This window comes from Hyperoodon ampullatus (genome assembly GCF_949752795.1).
Source record: "Hyperoodon ampullatus genome assembly, chromosome: 12".
Classification (NCBI taxonomy): Eukaryota; Metazoa; Chordata; class Mammalia; order Artiodactyla; family Ziphiidae; genus Hyperoodon; species Hyperoodon ampullatus.
This window is the reverse complement of record NC_136925.1, coordinates 81,904,763-81,932,690: the sequence shown is the minus strand read 5'-3', so window position 1 is coordinate 81,932,690 and position 27,928 is coordinate 81,904,763. Positions and strand designations below refer to the sequence as shown.

Sequence of the window (27,928 nt, the reverse complement as noted above, 5' to 3'; positions counted from 1 at the left end):
GGGGCGCTCCCGGGCTGCGGGTCCCCCACCTTAAAGACCCTCCCCCCACGCCTCCTGTCCCCCCACACGGCGGCCCCATCCGGCCCTGTGCCCAGAGCTCCTGGGGGCTCCTCGTAACTGCTGGGTTCGCCCTGAAAAGAAAACGAGGAGGGCCCTGGCCTCAGGCCGGGAGGGATCCGGCAGACCTCTGCCACCGCGGCGCGGGGCACCGGCATCCCTCAACGTCAGGCCCCATCGGCATCGCGCCCGCCTGTCCACCTTGCCTTCTTCCTCTGCCCGCTCCACCTGGCGGCCAGGACCGACTGCCGACCCCGGCACTCGGAGAGAGGCCGCAGTGCACCGCGGCAGTGAACCGCGGCAGACAACCGCGGCAACCGGCCAGCCTGGCCGTCCTCCCCGGACGAGAGCCGGGCGAGGACTGCGGGGCGGCGGCCAGCACGCCAGGCCCACGGCCAGCTCCCGAGGACGGCGCCAAATGGGCTGGGCCGCGCTCGCCGGGCCCGCCAGACCGCGCCGGGTCCTCCAGACCGCGCGCCGGGCCCGCCAGACCACGCTCTCCAGGCCGGGTCCGCCAGACCAGACCGCACTGGCGGGGCCCCACCAGACCAGACCGCGCCGGGTCCTCCAGGCCGCGCTCTCCAGGCCGGGTCCTCCAGACCAGGCTGCGCGCCCCAGGCCCGCCAGACCGCGGTCTCCAGGCCGGGCCCGCCAGACCAGGCCGCGCCGGGTCCTCCAGACCGCGCTCTCCAGGCCGGGTCCGCCAGACCGCGCTGGGTCCTCCAGACCGCGCGCTGGGCCCGCCAGACCGCGCGCTGGGTCCTCCAGACCGCGCGCTGGGCCCGCCGGACCGCGCCAGGCCCACCAGACCGCGCGCGCCAGGTCCTCCCGACCACGCTCTCCAGGCCGGGTCCGCCAGACCAGGCCGCGCTCGCTGGGCCCGCCAGACCAGCCCGAGCTCGCCGGGCCCGCCAGATCGCGCCGGGTCCTCCGGACCGCGCCAGGCCGTGCGCGCCCGGTCCTCCAGACCACGGTCTCCAGGCCGGGTCCTCCAAACCAGGCCACGCGCGCCGGGCCCACCAGACGGCGCTCTCCAGGCCGGGTCCGCCAGACCAGGCCGAGGTCTCCAGGCCAGGCCGCGCCGGGTCCTTCAGACCCTGCGCCCCGGGCCCGCCAGGCCACGCTCACCAGGGCCCTTCAGGCCGCGCCGGGTCATCCAGACCGCGCTCTCCAGGCCGGGTCCGCCAGACCAGGCCGAGCTCGCCCGGGCCCACCAGACCAGACCGCACTGGCGAGGCCCCACCAGACTAGACCGCGCCGGGTCCTCCAGGCCGCGCTCTCCAGGCCGGGTCCTCCAGACCAGGCCACGCACCCCGGGCCCGCCAGACCCGCCCGACCGCGGCCTCCAGGCCGGGCCCCCCAGACCGGGCCGCGCTCACCTGGGCCCGCCCGACCAAACCGCACTTGCCGAGCCCGCCAGGCCGTGGCGGGTCCGCCCGACCGCGGTCTCCAGGCCGGGGCCGCCAGACCGCGCCGGGTCCGCCAGACCACGCGCTGGGCCCTCCAGACAGCGCTCTCCAGGCCGGGCCCTCCAGGCCGCGCTCGCCCGGGCCCGCCAGACCAGGCCGCGCTCACCCGGACCCGCCAGACCCGGCCACGCGCTACCGGCCAGGCCCCGGGAGGTCCTCCCGACCCTGCGCGCCAGGGCGCCCGCCAGGCCACGCTCGCCCGCACCCGCCAGACCCGGCCACGCTCCGCAGCCCAGGCCGCGCCGGGTCCTCCCGACCCTGCGCGCCAGGCCCGCCCGGCCGCGCTCGCCCGCGCCCGCCAGCCCCGGCCACGCGCTGCCAGCCAGGCCGCGCCGGGTCCTGCAGACCCTGCGCGCCAGGCCGCGCTCACCAGAGCCCGCCCGACCAGGCCGCGCTCCGGGCCTGCCAGGCCTCGCCTGTCCCCCTCGCCGTCCGCGGCCGAGCCCAGCCGAGCTCGCAACCCGGCCTCGCTGAGGCTGCCGGGCCTGGCCATCGCGCCTCCACCTCCTGCCTCGGGGCCCAGCTCGCGGCCGCCGGGCCTCCTCAGCACCTCGCTCAGAGCCTGCCAGCCAGGCCGCCAGCCCTCTCCGTGCTAGTCTCCGACGTGCTCCAGCAAGGAAGGCCTCCCTCGCTGTCCACCCTCCCTTCTCTATTGTATCGTCTTTCGACGTGTGCTGTTCACGTGTTATTTCACCAAATTAAGAATCCCCTCTGTCCAACTTTCCCCTACAGCTACTGCCTCACTTTTCCGCTCCTCTTTATACGAACACGCTGAGATTTCTACTCTCGCTTCTACCAGACACTCCCCTCCCCTTGTCCCCTGCACGGGCTGTTCCCCCAGAGCCACGTGACCCACTGCTTTTCGGCTTCAAGTCTTTGCTCAAATGTCACTTTCTCAGCGACACTTACCCCAGTGAATATTCCTGAACACACACTCCTGAGACCCCCAGCACTCCTGACACTCCTTTTCTTTTTTACAGCATTCCTCACAGTCTGATATACCACTGAGCCATTGTTTGTTCTTGTCTGTCTCCCACGCCACTAGAACGTAAGCTCCATGAGAAAAGGGATTTTTGTCTGTTTTGGTGACTGATTCAAATATTTGTTACAAATAAATAAATGAATATTAAGTGTTGGCTGTTTTAAAAATATTTATATATACATATATCTGTCATGGTGTGATTTAACCAAGTAAATCAATAAAATACACTAAAATTTATTGAACTATCCCCATAGTTAGGCTGTTTCAGCATATTTGCCACAATTACCAATGCTACAAGTAATGTTTTTGTACAAAAATCTATGTACAGTATTAATTCCTCCATTGTTGGTAAGATTACAAAAGTACATTACAGGAATCGAAGTTTTAAAATTTGACGGACAATGCCAGACAACCAGGAGAGACTATAAATGAGATGAAAACATGAGTTATACCTAAAAATCCACCAGATATCATCTTAAATATCCAACAGAATTATGTAATTTTAGAAAATGAAAGCTACAAGAGGAAAAGGTATTTTCACATGTTAATAGAGACACAAAATTCAACCTGGATAGCTGCTGTAGATTTCTGTGAGTGCACACAAGAATCAGACAGTAAGTATCACCTGAAGTCAAGGGTCAGGCTCCTTAAGAGTAAATGAAGTCACATGACCGGCAACTACAATTGAATTCACTCTATCCTACACCCAGGTCACCTATAAAAAAGCCAGTCAGAATCCCAGGCTTTGGTGGTGAGTAACCTCACGTAACATCCTTCCTTAGTGGGTCTGCTACCTCGGTTAAATGGGCTGGTAACAGCCTTCATGAAGTGGACACCTAGTTTTTAACCCCCAGAAAGATTAATTAAATGAAAACCATGGTATTAATATTTAGGATTTTAGGAGGAATGTGAAAATATTCAGTATGTTTACATACTTGCAATGTCTAATTTTATAACTAATTCAAAGGTTATAACTAAGCAATTGATTTAGAATTGTGACAGTATTTGAACAACTAAGAGAACTTCAGGTTTATCATATTTCTACATTTAAACTATTAAATTTTTAAGAATTATTATTAGTCCTTAAGTTTTTACTGTCAGATCAGACATCTGAAGTACTTTAAAGAGAAATCAAATACATAAAATGTATAAATCACTTTAAAATGTGAAGATGATTCAATTCAGTTGTAAATGGAACCAAATGGTTGTTCACAGACCCCATATAAACGACTGCTAAACTCTGTTAGATTTATATATGTAACAATATAATATCCTTGGCTTAAGGAAGAACACAGGATTTTTTATCAAAAATAATGTAATATTATTTAAACCAAAGTTGAGGTCTTAATATTTGTTTCTAAGTACAAAAACTGCCCTTGTGGGCACTATAAAACTCACATCAACAATGATCTTCCCAGAAGGGTTATAGACAACCATCTTCCTATAGCAATGTATGAATGTGCCCGCTTCTAGGCTCCTTGCCAGTAGCCCATGATTCAACCATTTAAACTTCTGCCAATGTGACTGAAGGAAAACTAGACTTCATTATTGCTTTGATTTGCATTTATGCCTGGCTTACTAATGAAGCTGAATGGACCATCTGGATTTCTTCTTTTGTGAATTGCCTGTTCTTAGACTTTGCCATTTTTCTACTGGGTTGTTTTTCTTACCATTTATTAAGAGAAATTCCTACCTCCTCCAGATTAAGTTTCTCCGTTACTAGGTTTTTCCCAATGTTCTACTGTCTTTTTACTTTTAACTAATCCATAATTTCTGTTACACAATATGAAGGAGAGGTCTAACGTTGTTTCCTAACAGATAAACAGCTTGATTACATACAAATTTTAGGTTATACGTTAAGTTCTCGCATGTATTTGGATCTACTGTTATACTAACTCTTCTGTTCCTCTGATCTGCTCCAGTTTTTGTGGCTATTTTAAAAATTCACATTTTTTTTTCCTTTTTGGGAAGTTCATGTTAGTTTCCAGCTGTCCTCTAAGAGTCAGGAGTTCAGGTTACCCACCGTAGTTCCCATATTAGCTCTACAACTGTCTGATGTGACCCTGTGACTAGCGGAGCAAGAACCCTGAATAAATCGACAGGCTCTGCAGCTGGCCTGCCAGCATTCAAATCCATAACCATGCAACCTCTGGCAAGCTGCTTATCCATTTAATGCTTCAGTTTCTTCATTTATAAAATGAGGGAAATGAGATCATCTACTGCAAAAGTTGTTGAATGAATTAAATGAGATAAGTCTACTTAAAAACGTAACACCTGGCATGTAAGTGCACACCAAATTTAGTTTTTAGTTATAAAACTAAATTTACAATAACAAATTTAGTTATTTCTACCATACAACACGAATTAGCAAAATTAGATCAGGTTCAAGATTATCTGTGATGATGTTAATGTCAGTCTCATTCGCTCCTAGTCGTGTACTTTCCTGAGCTGAAGGACAGGGTAATAACCCCTAGTGCAGAAAGTACACATCAGCTAGCATACCATTCTCTCCCTCAGGGAGTCTGAGGCCCTAAGAAAAGTATGTCATGTGTGTCTGGGGGTAAAATGAGATTAGAAACAGCTGGTTTATATCATCATCAACTAGTAACAACTCATCTTTTTAACTCTCCCTTTTAACCAACCCTTTCCTAGTCCATCAGGCTCAGCTTTCTAAAAACACATTCTATCAGATTACCTCCCCCATTACCATCACAAAGAACCTATAACAGATCCACTACCTACCCCAGAAAATATCAACTCTCCTGCCTGGCTTTCAAAGCTGACCCGACTTGGTCATTCTCAAATTTTGTGTCAACCTCACAAATCACCCTCCTAGTGACTTGTGTGCATCTGGTATACATCTATGTTACATTACACTATACTGTACTACCACAAACTAGAAGACACACTTTCATTAGCCAAAAATACTATAGCCAAGTCTTATAATAAAGTCAAGAGGAAAACTACTTTTCCTCTTTCTGAAAACCTAAGTAACACTGGCCAACAGGCCCACTTGTGGCCTCTCTCTCTGAATGGTCAAAAGATCCCAACCAGGAAACTGGGGATCTCATTTCCAAGTTTTTTAAGTATATCACAAAGTAATAAAATTTGGTCCAAGAGTTCAGAACAACCTGGTGCTTTCTCAGATCTCTACCCAGGGCCTCAAATCCCTCTTACCGTCTCCGTGTTGGAAAAGAGGGAAACCAAACACACGCCGGACCTGAACAGGAGACCTCCCAGACCTCACTCTTCTTACTCTAAACCATTACTTTCTAAAAAGCCCCTTTTAACTGTGCTTAGGAATTTCCATTCAAGATGAGAGATGGAGCTACCAAAGTAAGCCGCCCCTCCCAACTCCAAGAACCTACTGAGTTCCCTCTTCTCACTGCTACACTGTCCCCGGTCACACGCTGTCTCCACTTCATGACTGACCCTCACCATCAGACCTCACCATTGAAAATGCCTTGGTCAAAAGGTCACCACCCACCAACATCCATGACATCACATCCAAGGACGACACTGGCGGCTTTTATGTCTGCCCTACTGTCTCTTTAGGCATCTGTCCCTTTCCCACTCCACGTAACTTGGTAGGGCTGTCAACCACCGGGATTACCCTGCCGAAGGAAAGGGATACTGACAAAAAAAAAAAAGAGGGCTTTTGGGGAAATGAAATGAGCCCTACCTAGGAAAGAAAGGTTTGTGCCTTTTCCTCTGGGATGGGCGGTCCTTAGGACTATTTAATTTTTAGTGTAAGCCCAAAACCAGTGACCGTCTTTGACCCGATGTGAATACAGACTGCCTGAGACTCAAACCACCACAGAAGAAGGCAGAAAGGTATAAGGGGGAAGGGAGCTAGGTACTAGAGGAAATGAGGTGAAAGAGGGAGAAAAGTAAAGACAGGGTTTAAGAAAAACATGAGAAGGGAGATCCATGTAGAAAACGTCCTTCTATATCAATACACACAAACGTGCATAATTCTTCATAATGATTGCACAGTATCCGCTAGATGGGAGTAACCTAATCTGGTCTCAAATTGGACGTTTAAATTGTTACCACTTTTAACTCCTATAAAGCATAAAATGTATATTATGTATCATAAGCATATATAATTGTATAGACAGCTGTATATACATAGAGTCATTTTTGCAAAATTGGGATCCTGCACATCCAGTAATTTAAGGGTAGTTTTACTTACCCACGGAATGAAAGCTGTTTGTCTTCAAGCTGTGCATACAAACAGCACTTGATGGTCCACACTGGGCAATATTCACATTTCCACAGATGTTGATTTTATAAAGCATGTTATTTTTGGTATCAACAGCTTCCCATGTATAACTAGAAAGGAAGAAAAGCAATTTGTCACTGTCACTGATCTGCCAATAATTAAACTTCTCTCTAGTTTCATATTCAAGCCACAGTTGCTTAAGATTACCATAACCTAGAAGATACACTTTCATTAGCCAAAAATACTAAAGTCAAACTATGTTAAGTTGAATAGAAGCCAGGGCAGAAACCACTAAATACCACCTCACTCTGGTTCAATCCACCCTGAAGCAGCCTCAAGACTCCATGAACATTGAAATACTTAAAATTCTACCATTAATTTAAGAATATCAGCTCAGAAGTCTAAGTCATTGCTCAAGAATCATGTTGAATTTTAAGATAGTGACCTTTCCAATCACACTGGAATGCTGAAAAGCCAGATGATTGTTTTTAACTTCATCTTAATTAAAAACTAGTTATGGCATGAAAGACAGTTCTAGTTCTGGTTTTACCTTTTACAGCTACAGTTCAGATCTGAACTGACAAAGTGAAGCTGTGCCATGAGGCAACTGATCCAAAATCAGACAAAATTTACTTTAGGTTGATTCAATGTATCAAGCATTCTACATGCATTAAAACTTGCTGTCTGTTCAAACCTCTGGCAAAGTAGATATTGAGCAACTGCCCATGAACCAAAATGCACACTTGGGACAAAACACAGTTGACCCTTGAACAACATGGGTTTGAACTGCACAGGTCCACTTCTATGTGTATTTTTTCCCCTAAGTACTGTACTGCCATATACCGAACTACATGATCCATGGTTGGCTGACTCCACAGAAGCAAACTGCGGATACAGAGGGCGAACTGTATAGTTCTATGCGAATTTTCAACGGCGGTGGGCAGGGTAGGGGGGTGGCACTCCTAACACCCACACTGTTCAAGGGTCAACGATAATGCTCTGTCAGTCCTGTCATAAAAATTACTCTCCAGTCTCCACTCTTCCCAGGGAAAATGTTGTGTCCATTTTGTAAAACTTCCTCAGCAAGGGTAGACAGGAAATGAGGAAAGAAAATAAAAAGTTCCTCGCAAAACGCAAGGATACATTCATGCAACAGTATTGTTGAAAGAAAGATAAATCAAATCAGACTTGCTTCGGCTAGGCCTATCCTGGAATTGTGGAGGGCCTGGGTGTGAGGCCCTGAGGTTGCTAAACCCTAAGTGCTTGTGTATGTGTCAGGAGTACCCAAAGCAGTACCAGCTGGATGAGAGAATGCACTCCCCCCAGGAGTCCACTTACCACAGCGGTGACAAAACACCGGGCAACACACCCCTCCCTGACCAGAGCCCGCCTCCCCAGAGCCCCGCCCAGCAATGGAGGAGCCCTAACACAGGGTTACTGGCAGGCAAGGAGCCAAGCACTCTCCTGAACCCAGGTCTCGGGACCCATCCATTCCACCTGCCAGGAACCCAAGGACCTGGGCACAGTCAGCATGCAGGCAGGGCTGCAGAATGCTCCCCTGGGAGTTCTGACAGCCTCGGAAGTGCGAGAAACCTGAAAAACAGGCTGGGGTGCTTTGGTGAGGGCCCAGCTGGGCTCAAAAGTAGTCACCACTGAACTCAGCTTCTTCATCGGTAACACCTTAGAGATATCGCCCAGAGTCAGGAGAGTTACACGGCCCTAGAAAATGACCCAAATAACACCAGGCACGAGAAAATCATCCATCAAGGCCTGTTTCTTTTGACCTTCACTAACCTTCATTCATTCGCTTCACAAAATATTTTCTTAAGTACTTAGTGAGGAGTACAGCGATGATCAAACAACAATCAGACCAAAAAACCCCTGCCCTCCTGGAGTGTATATTCCAGGGGAGGACAGACAACAAACAGGTAAAGAGATACAAAGGAAAATTCCATCTCCTAACACGAGCATGCTTTCACAAAAACAAAAGAGCGGAATGTGATAGGAAATGACCCAGTAGTTACTTAACGTTACTTAATGTCGTTGGGGAAGTCTTTTGAGATCCTACTCACCCTGGGGCTTGAATGAAAAGAAGAGCAACCCAGGGGGAGATGCAGAGGGCAGAATATCCAGCAGACTTACTAGCCATTTTGAGGTCCTGAGGCAGGAATAAACTTAGCACGTGGATGGAAAAGAAAGGAAGGCCCTGTGGCTCGAGCGAGGTGGATAAAGAAGAGACCGGGAGAAGATGACGTCCAGGAGATGGGGACACCTGGTCACACAGATTAAAGGAAGCAGTTTTGATTTTGTACTTGAAGCAAAGAAAGGCCACTCAAAGACCCACTCTGTGGATCTTAAAGATTTAAGCCAGGGTCTTCATGTGCAGAGGATTAGTAAACTTTTCTATTAATTACAGTTAATTAAGGAAAATCGTGAATCTCTTACTCAGGACCCCTAAGCTTTTCCAGGATAGCAGACATCAGATTTAAAGCCAAATTTAAAGCAATGGCACCATGAAAGTGTTCCAGAATCCTAAGAACATGAGAGGTGTGTGAAGGTATTTTAGAATGAGTGAATGAGGAGGAATCAACTCCAAAGACATCCACGTGGTTACTGAAAATGCTACGCTTTTCTTAAAACAAACCCACTGCTGTTTTTTGCAGAGGTGATAGTTAAATAAGCTAGAAGGAAAGTGCCTGTGTTTGTGGAGCAGCAAAGAGATGGAAAAGAGTAAAATGCGGGAGGTTGTCCTGATTATCTGGAAAGCAGCGTTCCTAGAAAAACGTTGCTCTAGTCAACTATATTTCTTTTCTCTATTTGTATATCATCATATTTTCTTTCTGTCAAGATTTATCAAAATGATAAGCAGTGGGCTTTCCTGGTGGTGCAGTGGTTGAGAGTCTGCCTGCCGATGCAGGGGGTGCGGGTTCGTGCCCCGGTCCGGTTGGATCCCATGTGCCGTGGAGCGGCTGGGCCCGTGAGCCATGGCCGCTGAGCCTGCGCGCCCAACAGGAGAGGCCACAGCAGTGAGAGGCCCGCTACCGTGCAAAAAAAAAAAAAAAAGATACGCGGTTATCAGATTAAGGGGTGAGGACCCTGTGAAAGTACGTGAGTGCTGGGTTTCTTCAGGACTTTCATTTAACCACACACCACAGGGCAGCAACTCACAAATCCAAACTGCAGCACCTGGGCAAAGAGTCCTTAGTCATCTCCCTTAAAAATGGAGAAAGGGCATCTGCAGGCTGTCAGGGCTTAAAACGCTTGGATTCCAATGGACAAGTGTTTGCTTTAAAACAGATACACATGCCCAGTGCCTTGTATCAATAGGAGCTCAGGGATAATCATTCCGTTGAAATCATCGATCTGAAAACTCATGGAGCACACTCCAAAAACTACGGTGTATCCTGGTACGCCCCCAGTTAGATTCAGGTATCATCTAGATAAGCTTTCACTAGTAGGAAATATTTTTTAAAGATGACTTCATTAAACTTGAAAATCACAGAAATATCTGATATCACTTTTTAAGAAAATTACATGTTTGGAACTAGATGATTCTACACTCTTTGCCAGATTGAAGGCCACATGACCAGAATGGCCTAGGCTGAAACCATTCTTTAAATTTATGCTAAAGTTTTAAAGCACCATGATCATATTCTAGAACCAGAGAATGGATTCAGAAACAATAAAAGTACATAGACTAAATAACATTTAATGATACATTTAATGAATAATAATCTTTTCTCCAAAAGTTTTCCACTAGAAAATTCTCTGCGATAAAGTGAACCTGTACAGCCAAAAAGAGGAAACCCAACAGTATGATTTATCTAAGAGCCAAGCAACTGAGACCGTTCAGCTGAGATTCCCAGAGAAGTCTATATTCTAAACTACGCTTTTTGGACCTACACAAATAAAGAGGAAAAAAAACTAACAGGAAAAAATGAGACCAACATATTAGACCAAAGAGAAAACTAAGCTGTAATATTAAAATTTTAAACTTTTAGCAGGAAACAAACCGTGGAATAAAATACCTGCAAGTTGTGTGGAAATGTAGTCTTCATTCAGAGATACACACACACACACACACACACACACACACACACACACACACACGAATGTTTTAAATACATCTGCGCTACAAGCATCTCCTGCAGCAGGATAGGTATGAAAGCCCAGTGGGCATTTTCACCAAAACTCTGACACTCATATCAGGTCAAGTCTTCTTCTAAAAGACACTGTGGTTCTATGCTGTCCTCCATCTCATCTGTGAGAAACAGGATGCAAAGAGGTGGCACAGAAGAACCACAACGGCCGGAGGAAGCGGGTGGTCCACAGGGGCATCACCCAGAAGCCCCGCCCACTTCCAAGTCTTGCAAAATTCAGTTCATATCCTCTGAGGAGGCAGCCTAATCCCGGTTAGAAATGTTCTTCTGGACACAAAACCACCTATGTTAGAACCCTGGCTTTGAAAATTAGCAAAAGCAAGCAAGATCCTTGCCATTCTTACCTCATTTTCCAGAGTATAAAATGCCGCTAGCCAATGTCGTCCTCTTAAAAACTCCAAATTCATTTCAAAGCAAACCTGACGATTAGACACACGGATACGCATGCAACGCCCCCCGGACCGCGTGGGCTGGTCCCTGCTGCGTCCTTAGCTCTGATGCCAGCCCTCCTGGCATCTCCCACCACCCATCGCTAGATCTTCTTAGGTGTCTGGCATCCCCAACTGCCCCGTGGTTCTGGACAGGAGTGTCCCCTGCCCCAGAATGACATACGGACATATATATGGACAGAATCAATATATGCTGGCAGGTTGGGAAGGAAGCCGGTCAGTGAACTAAGAACGCGTCACAGCAAACTCTCAACCACAGGCGCTGACGGCCGCTCAGCAAGCCACCCAAGCACCTCACGCCATTAATCAACTCCCCCGAATTCCTCTGCTTCAGAGCCAGAGCCTCCAAGGCTCAGAGAGTCGAAGCCCCTTGCCCAACATCACACAAGGATGAAATGACAAGGCCGGGCATCAGCCAGGCCTGTCTCAGCCCCACAGGCCAGCGCTGACACTGAGGTAAACTGCCTCATTGACTTGCAATTTTTTTACGTTTTTTTTTTTTTTTAACTTTTCAGAAAATATTTACTTTCATTGACAACACTGAAGCTGGCAAACCATTCCAGGAAACTTTACAGTTTAAACCTTGTCACAATAGATGCCCCTAAAATGGCAGATCCAGGGCTTCCCTGGTGGCGCAATGGTTAAGAATCCGCCTGTCAATGCAGGGGACACGGGTTCGAGCCCTGGTCCAGGAAGATCCCACATGACGTGGAGCAACTAAGCCCGTGCATCACAACTACTGAGCCTGCGCTCTAGAGCCCACGAGCCACAATTACTGAGCCTACGCTCTAGAGCCCGTGAGCCGCAACTACTGAGCCCACGTGCTGCAACTACTGACGCCTGTGTGCCTACAGCCCGTGCTCCACAACAAGAGAAGCCGCCGCAATGAGAAGCCCACGCACGGTAACAAAGAGTAGCCCCCGCTCGCCGCAACTAGAGAAAGCCCGCGTGCTGCACCAAAGACCCAACGCAGCCAAAACTAAAATAAAATTGAAAAAGTAAGTTTAAATAAAATAAAATAAAATGGCAGATCCTGTGTGGCCTGTCGATTTCCAGAGTGAGTGAATGCATCTGAGCACGGCCCCTAAGGAGAGGCTGTGACCTTTGTGAAGATCCAGGCTACCCTAAGTCAAACTGATCAACAGATGAGACACTTTTCTGAGCTCAAGTTCTTGCCTAAGTTTTCAACTTCTGCTACTATTTCCCCCCATCCCGTCCAGTTCTGCTTTCTCTTTCTCACACTTTGAATTGCCACACACCAGAGGCACTGCCTTCAGCAACCTGTGTTCCCTCATCCAACTCGTTTCCACGGAAAGAACATCAATTCCCTCAGCCCCCTCCTGCCCACGGGCTGCCCTCACCTCACTTTTGTATCCAGGCCGGTTGAGAATTCCACTAAGAAGGAACACATCTATATTGTTTTCCCCGCCTCAGATTCACACCCTCCTTTAAAAAGACTCCTGAGCTCAGCAGAACACTGCCCTCCGAAAACCTCAGCCGAGAGTCCAATAGCGTCATCAGTTAACTGGGAAACATCCTGCAATCAAACCATCGAGCCAGCAGGGAACAGGGCAGAGGACAGAGGTCACACACAAGGCAAACGACTTTAAGAGATGTCTGATTTTAAAGTGAGTTCTGGAGACTTCCCTGGTGGTCCAGCGGTAAGACTCCACGCTCCCAAGGCAGGGGGCCCGGGTTCGATCCCTGGTCGGGGAACTGGATCCCTCATGCACGCCACAACTAAGAAGCCCACATGCCGCAACTAAAGACTCAGCTCAGCCAAAATGAATTCATTAATTCATTAATTATATTAAAAAATACAAAAATAAAATGAATTCTGTGGCTGAGATATGCCCTGGAGGTGGACAATTCATCTCACTGTATAAGGTGAGCACACAGGCTGTCATTCCCTTGGTTAAAGAAAACTTGAGACCATCTGCCCCTGACTGTAATCCCACCGCCTCTGCCGAAACTACCCTGGACGATGGCAGTCAGTCTGCGTCTATTCGGTGGCACAGAGGTTCCATTTTAACCTCCTTTGGTTTACATTTCATAATATCCTGAAAGGTGTTGGCAGATCACCAATTAGAAGGAAGTACACAAGTAGCATGCTTGTGTCAACCACCCCAGAGACAGGAAGGCACTTCTACTTTCCCAGTCCTGTTCAGCAAATGCCACATTGAGGACGCAACCTGGTCAAAACGGGACCACGCTAGAGGCAGCAAGGAAGAAGCAAGTCTAACCGACCATCACAAGTGCCCAGAGATCAGAAAGCTTCATGAAGAGAAACACAAAGCCATCTCCGCTGAATGTGGTGCAAACGTCTGTCCAAGAGAGAGCAGTCAAAAGAAAAAGCCGGGCTTCCCTGGTGGCGCAGTGCTTGAGAGTCCGCCTGCCGATGCAGGGGACACGGGTTCGTGCCCCGGTCCGGGAAGATCCCACATGCCGCGGAGCGGCTGGGCCCGTGAGCCATGGTCGCTGAGTCTGCACATCCGGAGCCTGTGCTCCGCAACGGGAGAGGCTACAACAGTGAGAGGCCCGCGTACCGCAAAAAAAATAAGTAAGTAAAAAGCCAGAAGGCTACAACTGGACAATTATTCTCAACTATGTGACACCGGTGTGTTAATGTGACACCTCTCAAGTTTTCATATATTATCATCACTGAATACCTGCAAAACTGCAACACCTTGCAAATATAATTTGGGGTTCTCTCTAAATTTTTAAAAAAGCAAACATCTAAAATGAAGTATATAAAGTCCCACTATAAAATGTATGGTATGCCCAACCCCTCAAAGAAAAGGAAAAAAAAAAAAAAAAAAACCTTAGAAAAAAACCGAGTCCCTGGGACTTCCCCAGCGGTCCAGTGGTTAAGACTCCAAGCCCCCACTGCAGGGGGCGTGGGTTCGATCCCTGGTCAGGGAACTAAGATCCCACAAGCCACGTGGTGTGGCCAAAAATAATAATTTTTTAAATTGATAAAATATTTTTAAAAAGAAAACTGAGTCCCTTCCCTCCAGAACAGCTCCATGAACCTTCATCCTGTCTTTCACTCACATGTTGCCACACGGCCACACTCTTTTGAAATCTTAGTTCCCCCACTCGCCATGAGTCTTGGGGTTATGGTAATGGCCATGTGGCTATTAAACACTTGATTACTGGCCTACAATCATTGGTACATAAAGCAGGATAGAGGTACGATGTGATCAGTGACAAAATTAGTAAGCATGTATGAATCTATAATTTGGTTTCCTTTTAAAAAAAAAAAGTTGGTGATATACAAGCTAAACTCACATAGCATGGTCACTGGCTAGAGGAATGTTTTTCTGAATCTAGAGTGAGCAGCAAATACCAAATTTGGGGGACGTGCGGAATGCAAAGTCTTTGCAACCTGAACATCAGAAAAGATTTCTCTGCTTCTGGCCTGCATCCAAGTCCTCTAACAGAATACTCAGGAAACATCTGGCTCAGTACTGCCCCTTATCATCATCAGATAGTTTCTCAGCTCATACCTCCAGACCACCAACCTTCAAAATCTGCAACAGTCTCCTAAAATAGGAAGAGGGGAGGGAGTGGTGGGAAATGGCAGAGGGAAAGGTCATGGAAAGAGGCAGGGTTTCCAAAATGGACATTTGCAGCAGAAATGTCAAGAGCATCATGTAACCACCGTTGTCGATACCTTTTTGCTGCTGACACCAAGAGAGAAAAATCTGATCTGGCCCAATAAACATGCACCCTGATCTGGCCCAATAAATATGCACCCTCATCTGAAGGCCGGGGGACACATGAGTTTGACACAGCATCATGGCCAAAGCTTATATAGGAAGTACTTCACTTCCTATTCTAAGAAGCCCACAAAGCTGTGGATAAAGATATGGAGCCAGCAAAAAAAAAAAAAAAAAAAAGCAAGGAAATGCCAGACTTTTAGTCTCTGGTTTTCCCTGGTAGTTACGCAGGGTCTGGGAGCAGGAAGCCAGTGTCTGGAGAGGGATCCGCTGGAGGCGAGGCTCTAAGTCAGCGTTAGGGCCCGAGGCACCAGGGGGTTGGCAGGGATGCTTTTAAAACGGGCATCATCAGTGAGTGACCGGGAGAGGTCACGTGAACTAGAGGCAAGCTCCCCCAGAAAGGTGCCAGGGCGACAGGGGAAGGAGCCCACACACCTGGGCCTGAATCCTGCCTCACCCTGACCAGCCCTGTGGGACACACTTAAGCTCTCTGAGCCCCGCCTTTCCAGTCTACAAAGTTGTCTACCTCACAGCCACAGCGAGGAAAACCAAGACTGGGAACACGGAGCTTTTGAGACTGTTACGATCTAAGCTCTCACCTGGATCAACAGCAGGACTCAGACTGCCTAAAAACTGAGTTCACCAACCTACCTTGGCGAGCCCATCCTAAAGGACTGTCACATGACACTGCCAGGCCCTGGAGAGGAGAGGGAAAGGGACGGGGGGCAGGCCCTTGTTTGGGGGCCATCTCCAGGAGCAGCTCAAGACAGAGACCGGGGGCTCTGGACACACACGCGCCCACGCACACACACACAGAGATACGCGCACACACCAGCCACCTCCTGGGACGTCTCAGAAGACAGAACAGGCACTTGGGAGCACCCAAGCCTGCACCATGCAGCCACCAGCTGCCACCAGAACAGAGGTCCGATGAGTCAGAAGCTTCACTGCACTGCAAGGCTGGGCTTCTTAGTAAATCGGCAAGTGCCCTCCACAACAGAAATCTACCACGAAGGACCGGCCTGTCCTCCCTCTGCTACACCTGCTGCATTTTTGTTCCCATCAACTCTATGGTACCAGGACGCAGGCCAGGATTTCAACCCGAAACCCTGCTCGCTGAGGACCTTTTTAAAATCTGGATGCTCTCATACTTTGTTCCTCAAATGCAGAAAGAAGGGTTGAATTACAGGCTAAACCTCCTCCTTAATTATATGGAGGTCGGAATTCAACTGCCTTTAACGTCAACCCAGCCCATGGCAGAGAAATCAAACCTTAAGGCTCGGTCCCCTCACAGGCCATCACCAATGTCCCCCAAACCCTCCCAGACCTGGTACCCTTCCTTCAGAGCCCTCAGTACAAGAGAAAGTCTGCCTTCCTAATTTCCGGGCAGTCAGCTCAGCTGGTTAGCTCGCGATACTGACGAGGCCGCTCTCTGGGGGGAGTTCTTCACAAAGGCCAGTGATGTGGTCACAGGAGAAAAGTCTCTGCTTTCAAGATGCTGGGGTCATACAACTCAGAGACCCTAACACCCAGCTGGGGACCGGAAGCACAGTGCCACGTCAGCTGTCACCTTCCTGCGTTCATCTAAAAGAACAACTATATCCCCCCACCCCTCCCCAAGCACTTTCCCTGAATGACCTGCGAACACTGTCACAACCTCCACCCAATCCCTCCAGGCGGTCCCTAAACCTGCTTCCCCCACAACCCTGCCCATCTCTGAAAATGGAACTCCATCCTTCCAAGTGCTCAGACCAAAAACCTAAGAGTCCGCCTTTCTCCTTCTTTCCTTACATTCCATATCCAATCATGGGCAAATCGTATCAGCTCCACCTTCAAAGTATACACAATCTGACCACTTGTCACCACAACCCTGGTCCAATCTGTTATAACTTCTTACCTGGTCCATCAAAAATACCAGCTTCCCCTCTAGGTCACTCCTGTGCTCGAAATCCTCCCAGGCTCCTGCCTCCCTCAGAATAAAGGCCAGAGCTGTACTTTTTTTTTTTCACTTTTTTTTCTTGAAGTCTAGTTGATTTACAATGTTAATTTCCGCTGTACAGCAAAGTGATTCAGTTATACGCACACATACGTTCTTTTTCAGAGTCATCTTGATGGCCTGTGGGACTTGGCCCCCAGCTAATCCTCTGCTAAACATTCCTGCCTTCCACCCTCTCCCTCGCTCATGGTGTTCCAGCCACGTCAGCCAGCATCCCCCCCGGAACACTGATACGTGGGTCCCTCTGCCTAGAACACCCTTCCCCTGTTAGACGCGCAGGTCTCCGCCTACAGCAAGACCTCGGGACAGTGCACCCTCCGTGAAACAGCTCCACCCACAGACCCTCTCCCCTGCCTCAGTCAGCCCGTCCACCCAAGTGTCTAACTCACACGGCCCCCTGTAAAGGATCCACTGTCAAAAGGCAGAAGAGAGAGAGCCTTGTGGGCTTCTCGCTTTGTTTTGTGGTAACACTCCTCCGGCAGACAGCAGGTGGATGGGCCTCAGAGGACACAGAAGGTGGCTCAGTGGAGGCGCCACCTTGTCACTTCTAGGAAGCCACCCCTTCAGCACGTCCATGCTGGTGGTTTCGGTTTCTGTTTGCAGGCCAGAGGTGAGGGGCCAGGAGTGCTGGGGAGTGGCTTTCAGTACAGAACAGTGTTTTCTAAATGTCTAACTGGTTTTCAACTAGAGAGAATCACACAGATGGCAACAAATTAATGTCACACACGATCGAGACCCAATGGGCCGTCGACCCCTGGATGAGCTCTCCGTGTGCCCTCCGCATGTTTTATCACCACACACACGTATGTGCGAGGAATATTCACAGCATTAAAGCACAAAGGCTCTGATTTAAAAGACGGCTCCTCCCAGGCTGCCGCCGGCAAAGGCCACGTTTCACTCTTGCCACATTCCTTCGTCTTTCCCTGGTCCCTCCATATCCTGAAACAAAACTAGAATTGATACTTTCACCACCTCTGATCTCCTGCAACTCTCCTGGCCCCCAGTGAACAGTGACACGTGCAGGACACTGCTCCCTCGCCCTGGGGAAGCTGCCCTCCGCAGGTTCACCAAAGGATCTAAAAGCAACAGCAGAATCCCACTGAAGGTCTCTGGTCGATCTGAGAGGCAAGTTTCACGCTCCCAGAAACTAGAGGGACTGGGATCTCCCCACCCTGCACACAGGCCGCGCCCCCCCCCCCGCGCTGGTTACCATAAGGACGGAAATAGGCGCGTGACACACTGCTTTGGGCACCTCAAAACCCCAGCAGCAGCAGCTGGTTCTTAAGTGGTACAGCAAAGTGGAGCTGACGAAGGACTTTCACATCCATCCCGCAGGCCCGCATTCTTGCACCCGCTCCCCACCTACAACAAACGCCCCGGAACCCAGCACCCACCCGCTCCAGGGAAGCCGGGATGGGAGCCCCTTCTGACCACGGACACCGTGCCGAAGTCCTCTGGGCCTTGAGGGCCCCTACGAAAGACAAACAAGGAGGCTCTCTCTTCTCCCCTGGATGGTGGACTAATGCAGCCACCACAGGAAGGAGGGCGATGCCAAGAAAACGGCAGGAAAGGGCCTGGGGCCGCCTGACATATGGCACCTGGCGCCCGCCCAACCCTACACCTCCTTGTGCAAGCGAACTCGAGTTGGGCTTTCTGCTACTCAGAGCTAAAGGAATCCTGAAGGATACATACCTCGCAACCACAGAATTCTGGATGCAAAATGGACCCTGAGAATCACACAGCCCAGTGGTTTTAAAGCTTTTTTAAATGATGGAGATGTTTCTTTCTCAAAAGGACTCTTACATGGAGTGCCAATGGCTAGAATGGATAAAGACGCCCTCTGGTTGAGGCAGAAAGCCCTAGGCACTAACGGAGAACCCGGGGGTTCAGAGTAACCAGCTAAAAATATCACTGACCTAATGCAGAGACTCAACATATAGAAAGAAAGCAATCACTGCCGTCACCACCATTTATGAACACTGAGGATGGCCAGGCACTTGAACGCACTCTGGTTCTCATACCACACTAAAAACATGATTAGCACCCTGATTTGACACAGAAGGAAACCAAAACTCAGCAGATCAGTAACTGTCCACATTCAAAAGCAGGACAGTTGACTTCCAAAACTTCACTCCCAGCCCTCTTGAGGAGGAAACGGAGATCCAGAGAAAAGAAGTGATTTGCCACACCAGCACAGTAACCCAGCTCTCCCGACTCCACCTGCAGGCAGCCCTCACTGTACCCTGCCAACCGCAATCAACAGAGATCCAGCAGCTGTCTCCAAGCAGGAACAGGGCTGGGTGTGATACTTAGGACAGAAAAGCACCTCAGACCAGCCACACAGACACACCAGCCAGAGGAACGCCCTGCCCATCCCCCGGTCTCCCCCCAGCAACTTGCAGCCAAGCTCGAACAACTGCTCCCAGCTCGATCCTGCACAGCTGCACAAAAAGAGGCCACAAATGTCCCAGAGAAGGCTTACTGCAAAGAGCACGATCAAGAAGCACCAGTCGTCACAAGGGCACCAACACCATGAAAATGAGATGACAAATGCCAACAAAGAAACTGGGCCCAAGGAAAGAGAATTAATAGAGCAATCAGAGCAGAACTTCACAATACATCTTCCAGGGGATGAGGAAAGCTGTGGCATCCATGAAGAACAGGCAGCTGTGAATATATATCAACTCTAAACCTTGTTGGAATTTTTTTTAAAAACAGGAAAGTTGAAGAGCTTATGAACAACAGGAGAATTGCTAGCCTGGCAGACAGAACACCAGACATTCTTCTGGAGCCCTGACCAAAGTGGTAGTCAGAGACAAAGTATAAAAGAGAAACCCAGCAGGACAAAATATACGTTATGATAACGAACCGCTGAACAGCACAATTAATGAAACTTTGACCCAAGCAGAGAACATTTTTTCCAAACACACAGAACACTATTAACTTGACTAGGTGCTAGGCCACAGTTTCACCACATTTACTGCCCACAATGCGGGGGGGAGTCCATTTACCTGGGGAAAGAAAAGATTTTTAAAAATTAGTGGGTCCAGGAAGTTTAAATAGTTAGAACTTTTGGGTACAAGAAGGAAATATTTAGAACTGAAGGATGAAAAAACTATGTATCAAAACCTAAGTAGGGCTCCCCTGGTGGCGCAGTGGTTGAGAGTCCACCTGCCGATGCAGGGGACACGGGTTCGTGCCCTGGTCTGGGAAGATTCCACATGCAGCGGAGCGGCTGGGCACGTGAGCCATGGCCGCTGAGCCTGTGCGTCCGGAACCTGTGCTCCGCAACGGGAGAGGCCACAACAGCGAGAGGCCCGCGTACCGCAAAAAAAAAAAAAAAAAAAAAAAAAAACCTAAGTAGCAACACGGAGCAACTAAGCCCATGCACCATAACTACTGAGCCTGCACTCTAGAGCCCGCAAGCCACAACTACGGGGCTCACAAGCCACAACTACTGAGCCGGTGCGCCTAGAGTCCGTGCTCCCCAACAAGAGAAGCCACCGCAATGAGAAGCCCGCACACCACAACCGAGTGGCCCCCACTCGCCGCAACTAGAGAAAGCCCATGCGCACAGCAAGGAAGACCCAATGCAGTCAACTATAAATTAATTAACTAATTAAAACGCTAGTTCTTTTGAAAAGACTAAAAAGGGTAGAAAAGTCTTTAGTAAATATGTTAAGGGAAAAAAAATCAGGAATTAAAAAAATGTACCTACAGATTCAGAAAGTATTTCCAAAAGCAAATATGTAGCATGCTACATATTTATATGTGAATACATAATTAAAATGACAATTTCCTCAGAAAATATAATCAAAATTGGCTCAAAAAAAAGTACAGAATCTTAATAAACAAAGTAGATGAAATGGAAACCATAATCAAAACTCCTCTTCCACTACATTCTACATCCACAAAGGCACCAGGCCCAGATATTTTTACTAGTGAGTTCTACCAAAATTTAAGGAAGAGAAATTGTCCATCCTATACAAAAACTGTTCCACAGCATATAAAATACTAAAAGCTAACTGGCTCTCTCCACAAAGCAAACATTCTTTATACTAAATTCAGCCAAGAATAGTACAGCAAAGAAAATTATAGCCCAAGCTCACTTAAAAACACAGTTGCAAGCCTCCTATATAAAATATCAGGAAATAGAAACAGATCTATTTCTATTTCACCTTTTCCTCACATCATACGTAAAAATTAACTTGCAAAATTCATCACAGGGCTAAACATAAAGTTAAAACTATAAAACTTCCAGAAACAAATATAGGAAAGAATATTTTTGACCTTAGAGTAGACCAGTGGTTCTCAACTGGAGGTAATTTTGCCTCCTCCCCACCCCCTGGGGTCATTTAAAATGTCTGAGGACATTATTGTTTGTCACAAATGGGGGGAAGGGTTGTTCCTGGCATCTAATGGGTGAGACCAGGGGTGCTCTTAGCAATGCTAAGGGCAGGCCCCACAACAAAGATTTATCCAGGCCAAATGTCAAATGTGCTGAGGGTGAGAAACCTTGGTACAGGCAAAGATTTCTTAGGCTACAAAAAGCACAAACAATTAAAAAAAAAAAAAAAGATAAATTGAAGTCCATCAAAATTAAGAAATATCCTTTCTTCAAAGGATATATTAAGAAAATAAAAAGGCAAGCCAAAGACTGGGAGAAAATACACATTATACATACCTGAGGAAGGACTTGACCCATAATATATAAAGAACTCTTAAAACACAGTAAGATGACCTCCAAAAAAGTGTGTTAAGGGATGACAAGGAAAAACAAAAAAAAAAATTTTTAAAGAATCAATACAAAAGATATCCAAATGGTTGATAAGCACATGAAAGATGTTCATCATTAGGCATCTCAATAAATACAAAAAACGATGTTCAACATCATGAGTCAGCAGGGATATGAAAATTAAAACCATACTGAGATACCACGAGACACGCACTAGGATGACTAAAATTAAAAAGACCGATAAGATCAAGTGTTGTTAAGGATGTAGAAACACTGGAACCTTCACACTGCTGATGGGAATACAAAATGAACAACCACTTTGGAAGTCAGTTTGACAACTCACTCACTCCCCATTCACTGAACAATCCCACTCCTAGGTATCAAAAAAAAAGCGTTATGTCCACACAAAATCTTATACACAAATATGCACAACAGCTTTGTTCATAATAGGCAAAAACAAGTAACATTTAGATTAGTCTTGGGTCAAAAAGAAAATCAAAACTAAGACTACACATTATTTAAAATTGCAGGACTTCCCTGGTGGCGCAGTGGTTAATAATCCACCTGCCAATGCAGGCGACGTGGGTTCGAGCCCTGGTCCGGGAAGATCCCACATGCCGTGGAGCAACTAAGCCCCTGCGCCACAACTACTGAGCCTGCGCTCTAGAGCCCGCGAGCCGCAACTACTGAGCCCGTGTGCCACAAGTACTGAAGCCTGCGCCTAGAGCCCGTGCTCCACAACAAGAGAAGCCACCACAGTGAGAAGCCCGCGCACCGCAACAAAGAGCAGCCCCCGCTCCCCGAATCTAGAGAAAGCCAGTGCACAGCAACAGAAACCCAACGCAGCCAAAAATAAATAAATAAATAAAACTGCAAAAAAAAATTTTTTAATAAATAAAATAAAATTAGCAAAAATAAAGGGAGAAGGACGTTTGTTGCTGCCTCCCTGGGGGGAGCAGCGGTAGCCAGCGGTCTTCTGGATCTGTTCAGTTGGTGGTGTCTCCACTCCAGCGCTGGCCCTTTCCAGTTTTCCCCTCTGCTTAAGAAATGCCTAAGGAATACTTGGAGAATAAATGAATCCTGTGTCACCTTGCCAGGATTAAAGGGGAGGAGACACCATTGGCATAAATTCAAGCCTCTGTCCCTCACTGGTCATGAGCCAGCTATGAGGAAGATACAAAGGACCCACAGGTATACCAGGTCTCAGCTACCTCCACCTCCATGACCAGTGGGGGCAGTACCAAGAGGGCTAGTGGCTGGGACAATAAAAAGGAAAGAGAAAAGAAAAAGGAGAAAAAGAACAGTATCTGCAAAGGAACAAGCTCCTTTCCACCATCAGTCCCAGTTCTTTGACCCTTATGAATTCTCTCTGCCCAGCACAATACAGTTTTATGCCAAGATCAAAATAAAGATGAGACATCTAAATTATTCTACTCGACCCCATCTTTTAAAAATCCCTCCGTGAAACACTGATAAAAGACATGAAGCCCGATCAGGAATTCATTTCCTGGGAATCTGTCAGGATGCTGTTCTAAGAATTAAAGCATGTGGTCTAACATACCCCTAATTAACAATCTTGGGCTACACACACTTATTGTTGCAAGAAACATACACAAATGGATGTGGTCCAGGTTCAACATGTGGCCTAAATTAGGCATATAAGCACTATTCCTTCAGAAAAATCACAGGGAAAAAAAAATATCTCCTTAGAAACATCAACTAAACCAACCTCAACTCCCAGCTGGCTTCATTATTCTCTTGTCCTCAATGTAACAAAAACTTTCCAGTATTTATACCCAAACAGTTGGGGGAAAACTTGTTCTGAATAAATTTTAAGGTACTTAACTACCTAAATCAAGCCAGCCCAAAGCGTTACTTGATAACTGGTACAAACGGTTAGAACCGCACTCGTTAAGAACGTTCTTAACACCAAAATAAAGGGTGGAAACTAACCGATTACATACGTAAGATGGCCTTTTACAAAATGTATCTCACACAGTACAGAGTAAAGCTAGGGACAAGTGGAGGGCCTTCTGGTCACTTCCGTGACTCTGAATGGCTGCCCTCTGCCTCCCTCACCTCTTGCTCTCGTGGGTCCTGCCCCAGCGACCTTTGGACACCCCTCACCAGCACAGCACTCCTTCGGGCCCCAGGCCCCTCCATGCGTGCCAGTCCCACGGGCAGTCACACCGACCTCTGGATTCAAGTGCTTTCTTTCTACTACACACCACGTCCCAAAAAATAGGTGAGCGATAAGAATCACCGACTTCTTCCACAGCATAGGACTCACCTGGTGCGTCAATCCTTGTGAAGCTTAAAAAACACACAACTGAGGCTCTCCAAAGAACAAGCACTAAAAGTGCCGAGAGAGCAGATACACTTTGGGAAACTTGCCTTTGTCGTCCCCGCTTTTCACTGTCCAGCTCTCTCCACAGACACAAAGATATTAAAGCTGCTGCTGAGTCAGTTGCTTCGCTGTTGCCTTCATCCCCGCCATTAACTAACTGCAAGGGGACAGCCCCCTGCCCACCACCCTCACCCCAGGAGGTGTCAGAGCCACACGGGTGCCCTGCAGGCAACCCTGAAGCAGGCCCGGACCTCCCTCGTGTTGGTCCTAAGGGACTGCAGGTGAAGAGTACCCTCTCAGGTTCTAGAGAGCTGGGCTTGGGAGGAGAGGTTGTTTTCCCGGAAATCCAACTCCCTTTTCCAGTGACACGAGAACTGCCTGCCAGGGCTCTAGCTGATGCTGGGTGGCATCTGGGCACCCCAAACCTGCGCCTGAGGGGATCTGGAAACCGCACCAGGCACCAAACCACCAGGAACAGGAGAATCTTCCACGGAAAAACATGTTTCTCATTACAAGCAACCAATTTACAAACATTTGGAACGTGACCCGTTGTCTATGGGGACTGCTACCACCAACAAGCTGCACAAACAGTAACAGCAGAAGTCTGCTTTTCACACTCACAGTGAGACCTGGGGAGTTATTTACAAGTGGACGCCCAGAGATGGAATAAAAGGCAGCTGAACACATCCGGCTTTGGTGCTACTTGGTAGAATTTTTCAAACTGCATTTAAAAAGATGTTCAGCCCATGTTCCCATTCAAATATGTGCTAGAGTTAAGGAATTTTTTAGCCAGTGTTACCTCATTCAAGAAAACCAATTTTTTTAAACCCCTTCCCCAAGGGTAAAAAAAGAAAGAAAGAAAGAAACAAGTCTTAATAAGTATTTAAGCCAAGAAATCCATTTGAAACAGGAACAAATAAAAAGAATTCACTTTGCAGGTAGTGGGTTTGAAGTGTAGATTTTTAAACACAGCTCTGGGGAAGTCTCAAGGTGAAACCACAGAGCAGTAACGGGAAAGAAACGTGCACAAGCCCAGCTGTGACCTGCCTGGGGCTGCGGTCCTGAGGAAGGCTGGCAGAAAGGACCTAAACCAACGTGAAAGCTCTCCTATGACCGCAGAGGGCACATGCTAAATGCATATCCCCTCAGAACATCGTGGAGCATTTCCTAAGTTATGCCCATGTGTGACCATGAGGTGAAGCATTTCAAGATACAACGGCCATTTCCTTCTGGACCAAGAGGCCGAAGTCCACCTGGAGATGAGGTTCATAAACCAGGTTCCAGGCGCTGGGACGACTACCACCCTAAAGCAAAAGTGAGGGCCCCTGCCGCAGCCACGGAGTAGGGGTCTGCCCTTGAGGCCAACTTTAACCTCAACTATTAAGAAATCAATTCCAATTTGCTAACAACACCAAGGCTTCAACACCACTAGCCCAGCTGAGCTAACTTCTCACAGATGCGTTTGGTCACAGCAGCCATTATTCCAAAACTTCCTCCTTTAAAGGTCAGTTGCAGCTTGACCTTGTGTCAGCTAGGGCCCTTTTCTCTGTAACGGGGGCTTCCGTGAGTAACCACCTTATGGCGGCTAACTGGCCCACGAACTTATGTGCTGTAAACTCTCCCTCCCGCCCCGCTACCCCTTTCCAAAAAAGGGAAAAGAAAGAATACGGGCCTTTCCGTTTCGATTGCGAGCTCAGCCTTACTCTCCTCAGTGTAATAATTTCTCCAAGTTCTGAATTCAGGGGTAATAGGACCATCTCTGATGCCAGGGAAGAATATGAACCCCATAAACGCTACCACAAACTCAAAATTCAGCTCAAAGTGGGCTAAACCTCACTTCATTCTGCGAAGTAACTTGCTAACACCAGGGATAACTGTTGACTGTTCACTAATCTTTCAGAACTTTTCATCCTTTTTTTTAAACCGAAGTTTAAAACATAAATAAAAGTTGTATTTTCCATCATCCTAAACAGTCCAGAGAAAGTTGGTTAGAAAATTCTCGGAATTGGCAGTTCCCCAGCCCCAGGACTCCCGGCCATGGCAGGACACTAACAGCCCTCATTGGGACGTGCGATTATACAATCATGGTTCCCAGAGCAAAAGACTCCACTAGAATAATCCACCCGGAGACAATGACATCATGTGAACAACTAGACAGGAAGTTAGGCTCGGAGAAGTGAAGGGTGAAGTCTTGAAAGCCAATAGTGGATGACCACCCTCCATTCCCCCGATCCCAAAAAACCCCCAAAAAGTCACCTCCTGCAGAAAGGCTACTTTAAAGAAAAAATGGAAAACCCACATGGAGGAAAGCAATCAGCAAATGAAACCAAAACCCCCCCAACTCCACGGCCATTGGTGCGGGTGAGTCTTTCCACACTAAGGGCCCCCTCAAAGCCCCGCTGGTGGAACTTTGAGGAAAACGTGGAGTGGGAACAAAGCAGAGCGGTAGTTCCTGCGTCCTCCAACTTTCGCAGGCACACCACTGAGAGGGCAAGCGCTGGGCGTGAGGTGGCCGCAGCGTGTCACCCGGGCGGGTGGCGGCGGCCGGCCGCTCGCACACAAAGCCGCCCCGGACTTAGTGACAGCCACAAGTGGTCCGACGACGGACCCCAGCCAGCGCCGGGCCGCCGGAGCCCCCGCGCCCCCCGCCCGCGCCCATGACCCCCAGTCTCTTATCCTCCGCCACCACGCGGGCAACTTTCCCTCGGGGACGGGCTGAGTAAGCCCGGACCTGAGGCGACTCGGGGACCCCGGCCCCTCCCCCGAGCGCCCCTGCCCCCCACCCCGCCCGCCGTGCGCTGGGGCACCGCGACAGAAGCCTGCAGCCAGGCGGGCCACCCACCTGCACAGCTCGGGGAACTCGGCGCCCTGGGTCCCCGCGGCCCCCGGGGCCCAGACCAGTAGCAGCAGCTGCAGCAGGAGCAGAGAGCGCGGCGGTCGGCCGGCGGGCGCGGGCCCCAGGTGGGCGCTCCGGCCGGCAGCGGCCCCCATCGCACCGGGCCCCGGCTGCGCGGCTGGAGCGGAGCTAGCGGCGCGCGGCTGCCGGGGGCCGCGTTCGGGACATGGCTGCGCCGCCAGGGCGGAGGCGGGGGCGGAGGCGGAGAGGAGCGCGAGGAGCTAGAGCAGAGCAGGAGCCCGAGAGGCGCGCGGCTTGTCTGGGCTCAGCTGCGGCCCCGGAACGGGTCACGTGACCACCGGGCGGCACCGCCCCCCTCCCCCGCCCAGCTCACATGACTCGCTTGTTCAGGTGATCCCCGCCCGCCGGGCTCCGCCCAGGCCCGGTCACGTGAGCGTTGCACGCGCTGGGCAGGAAGCGGCGCGGTGGCCTCGCGGGCGCAGGTGTGGGCTCGAGGCCTGTGTCCCGGCTGTTGCCACGGCGGGGACCCGGCCACCGCCTCAGTTTCTCCCAGCGCTCACTCTGGGTTGCGATGTGGGTGCTTCCCAACTTGGAGTCTCCGTTTCCCACCCTCTACCGTTAGGGAGGGGAAAATAAGGCTTAGACTTAAGGTGCCGTAAATGCCACTGCACAGCCCTGTTATTTCGGATCTTTGATGAATGGGAACCCACTTTTCTTGCCCTACGGAGGTAGATCGCGGAGCCCTACACGGGGCTTTCCAACCATTGCCCAGAAGAGCTTTTCACAACCTTGTGTAACAATGTTATTTCCCAAGCGTGGGCTTCCTACAATAAGGGAGGGCGGCACCAATATAGGAACTTGAAATATAAAGGAGGCAAAAATGTAACTATAAAGCGAGTGCCACTCAGCAAAGCTTTATTAATCCCTCT

At 49.0% G+C, this 27,928-nt stretch overlaps 1 protein-coding gene across 1 annotated transcript in view; it reads right to left on the bottom strand.

The window, feature by feature from the left end:
- Positions 1–27,133, bottom strand: part of IGF2R (insulin like growth factor 2 receptor) — a gene marked incomplete at its 5' end in the record, with an annotated part of 108,254 nt that extends 81,121 nt beyond the window's left edge. Inside the window, 2 exons of the mRNA XM_079716398.1 lie at positions 6,704–6,843; positions 26,985–27,133. Coding sequence (XP_079572524.1) covers positions 6,704–6,843; positions 26,985–27,133 — 289 coding nt within the window. The remainder of the gene's footprint in view (positions 1–6,703; positions 6,844–26,984) is intronic.
- Between the last annotated feature and the right edge of the window lie 795 nt (positions 27,134–27,928).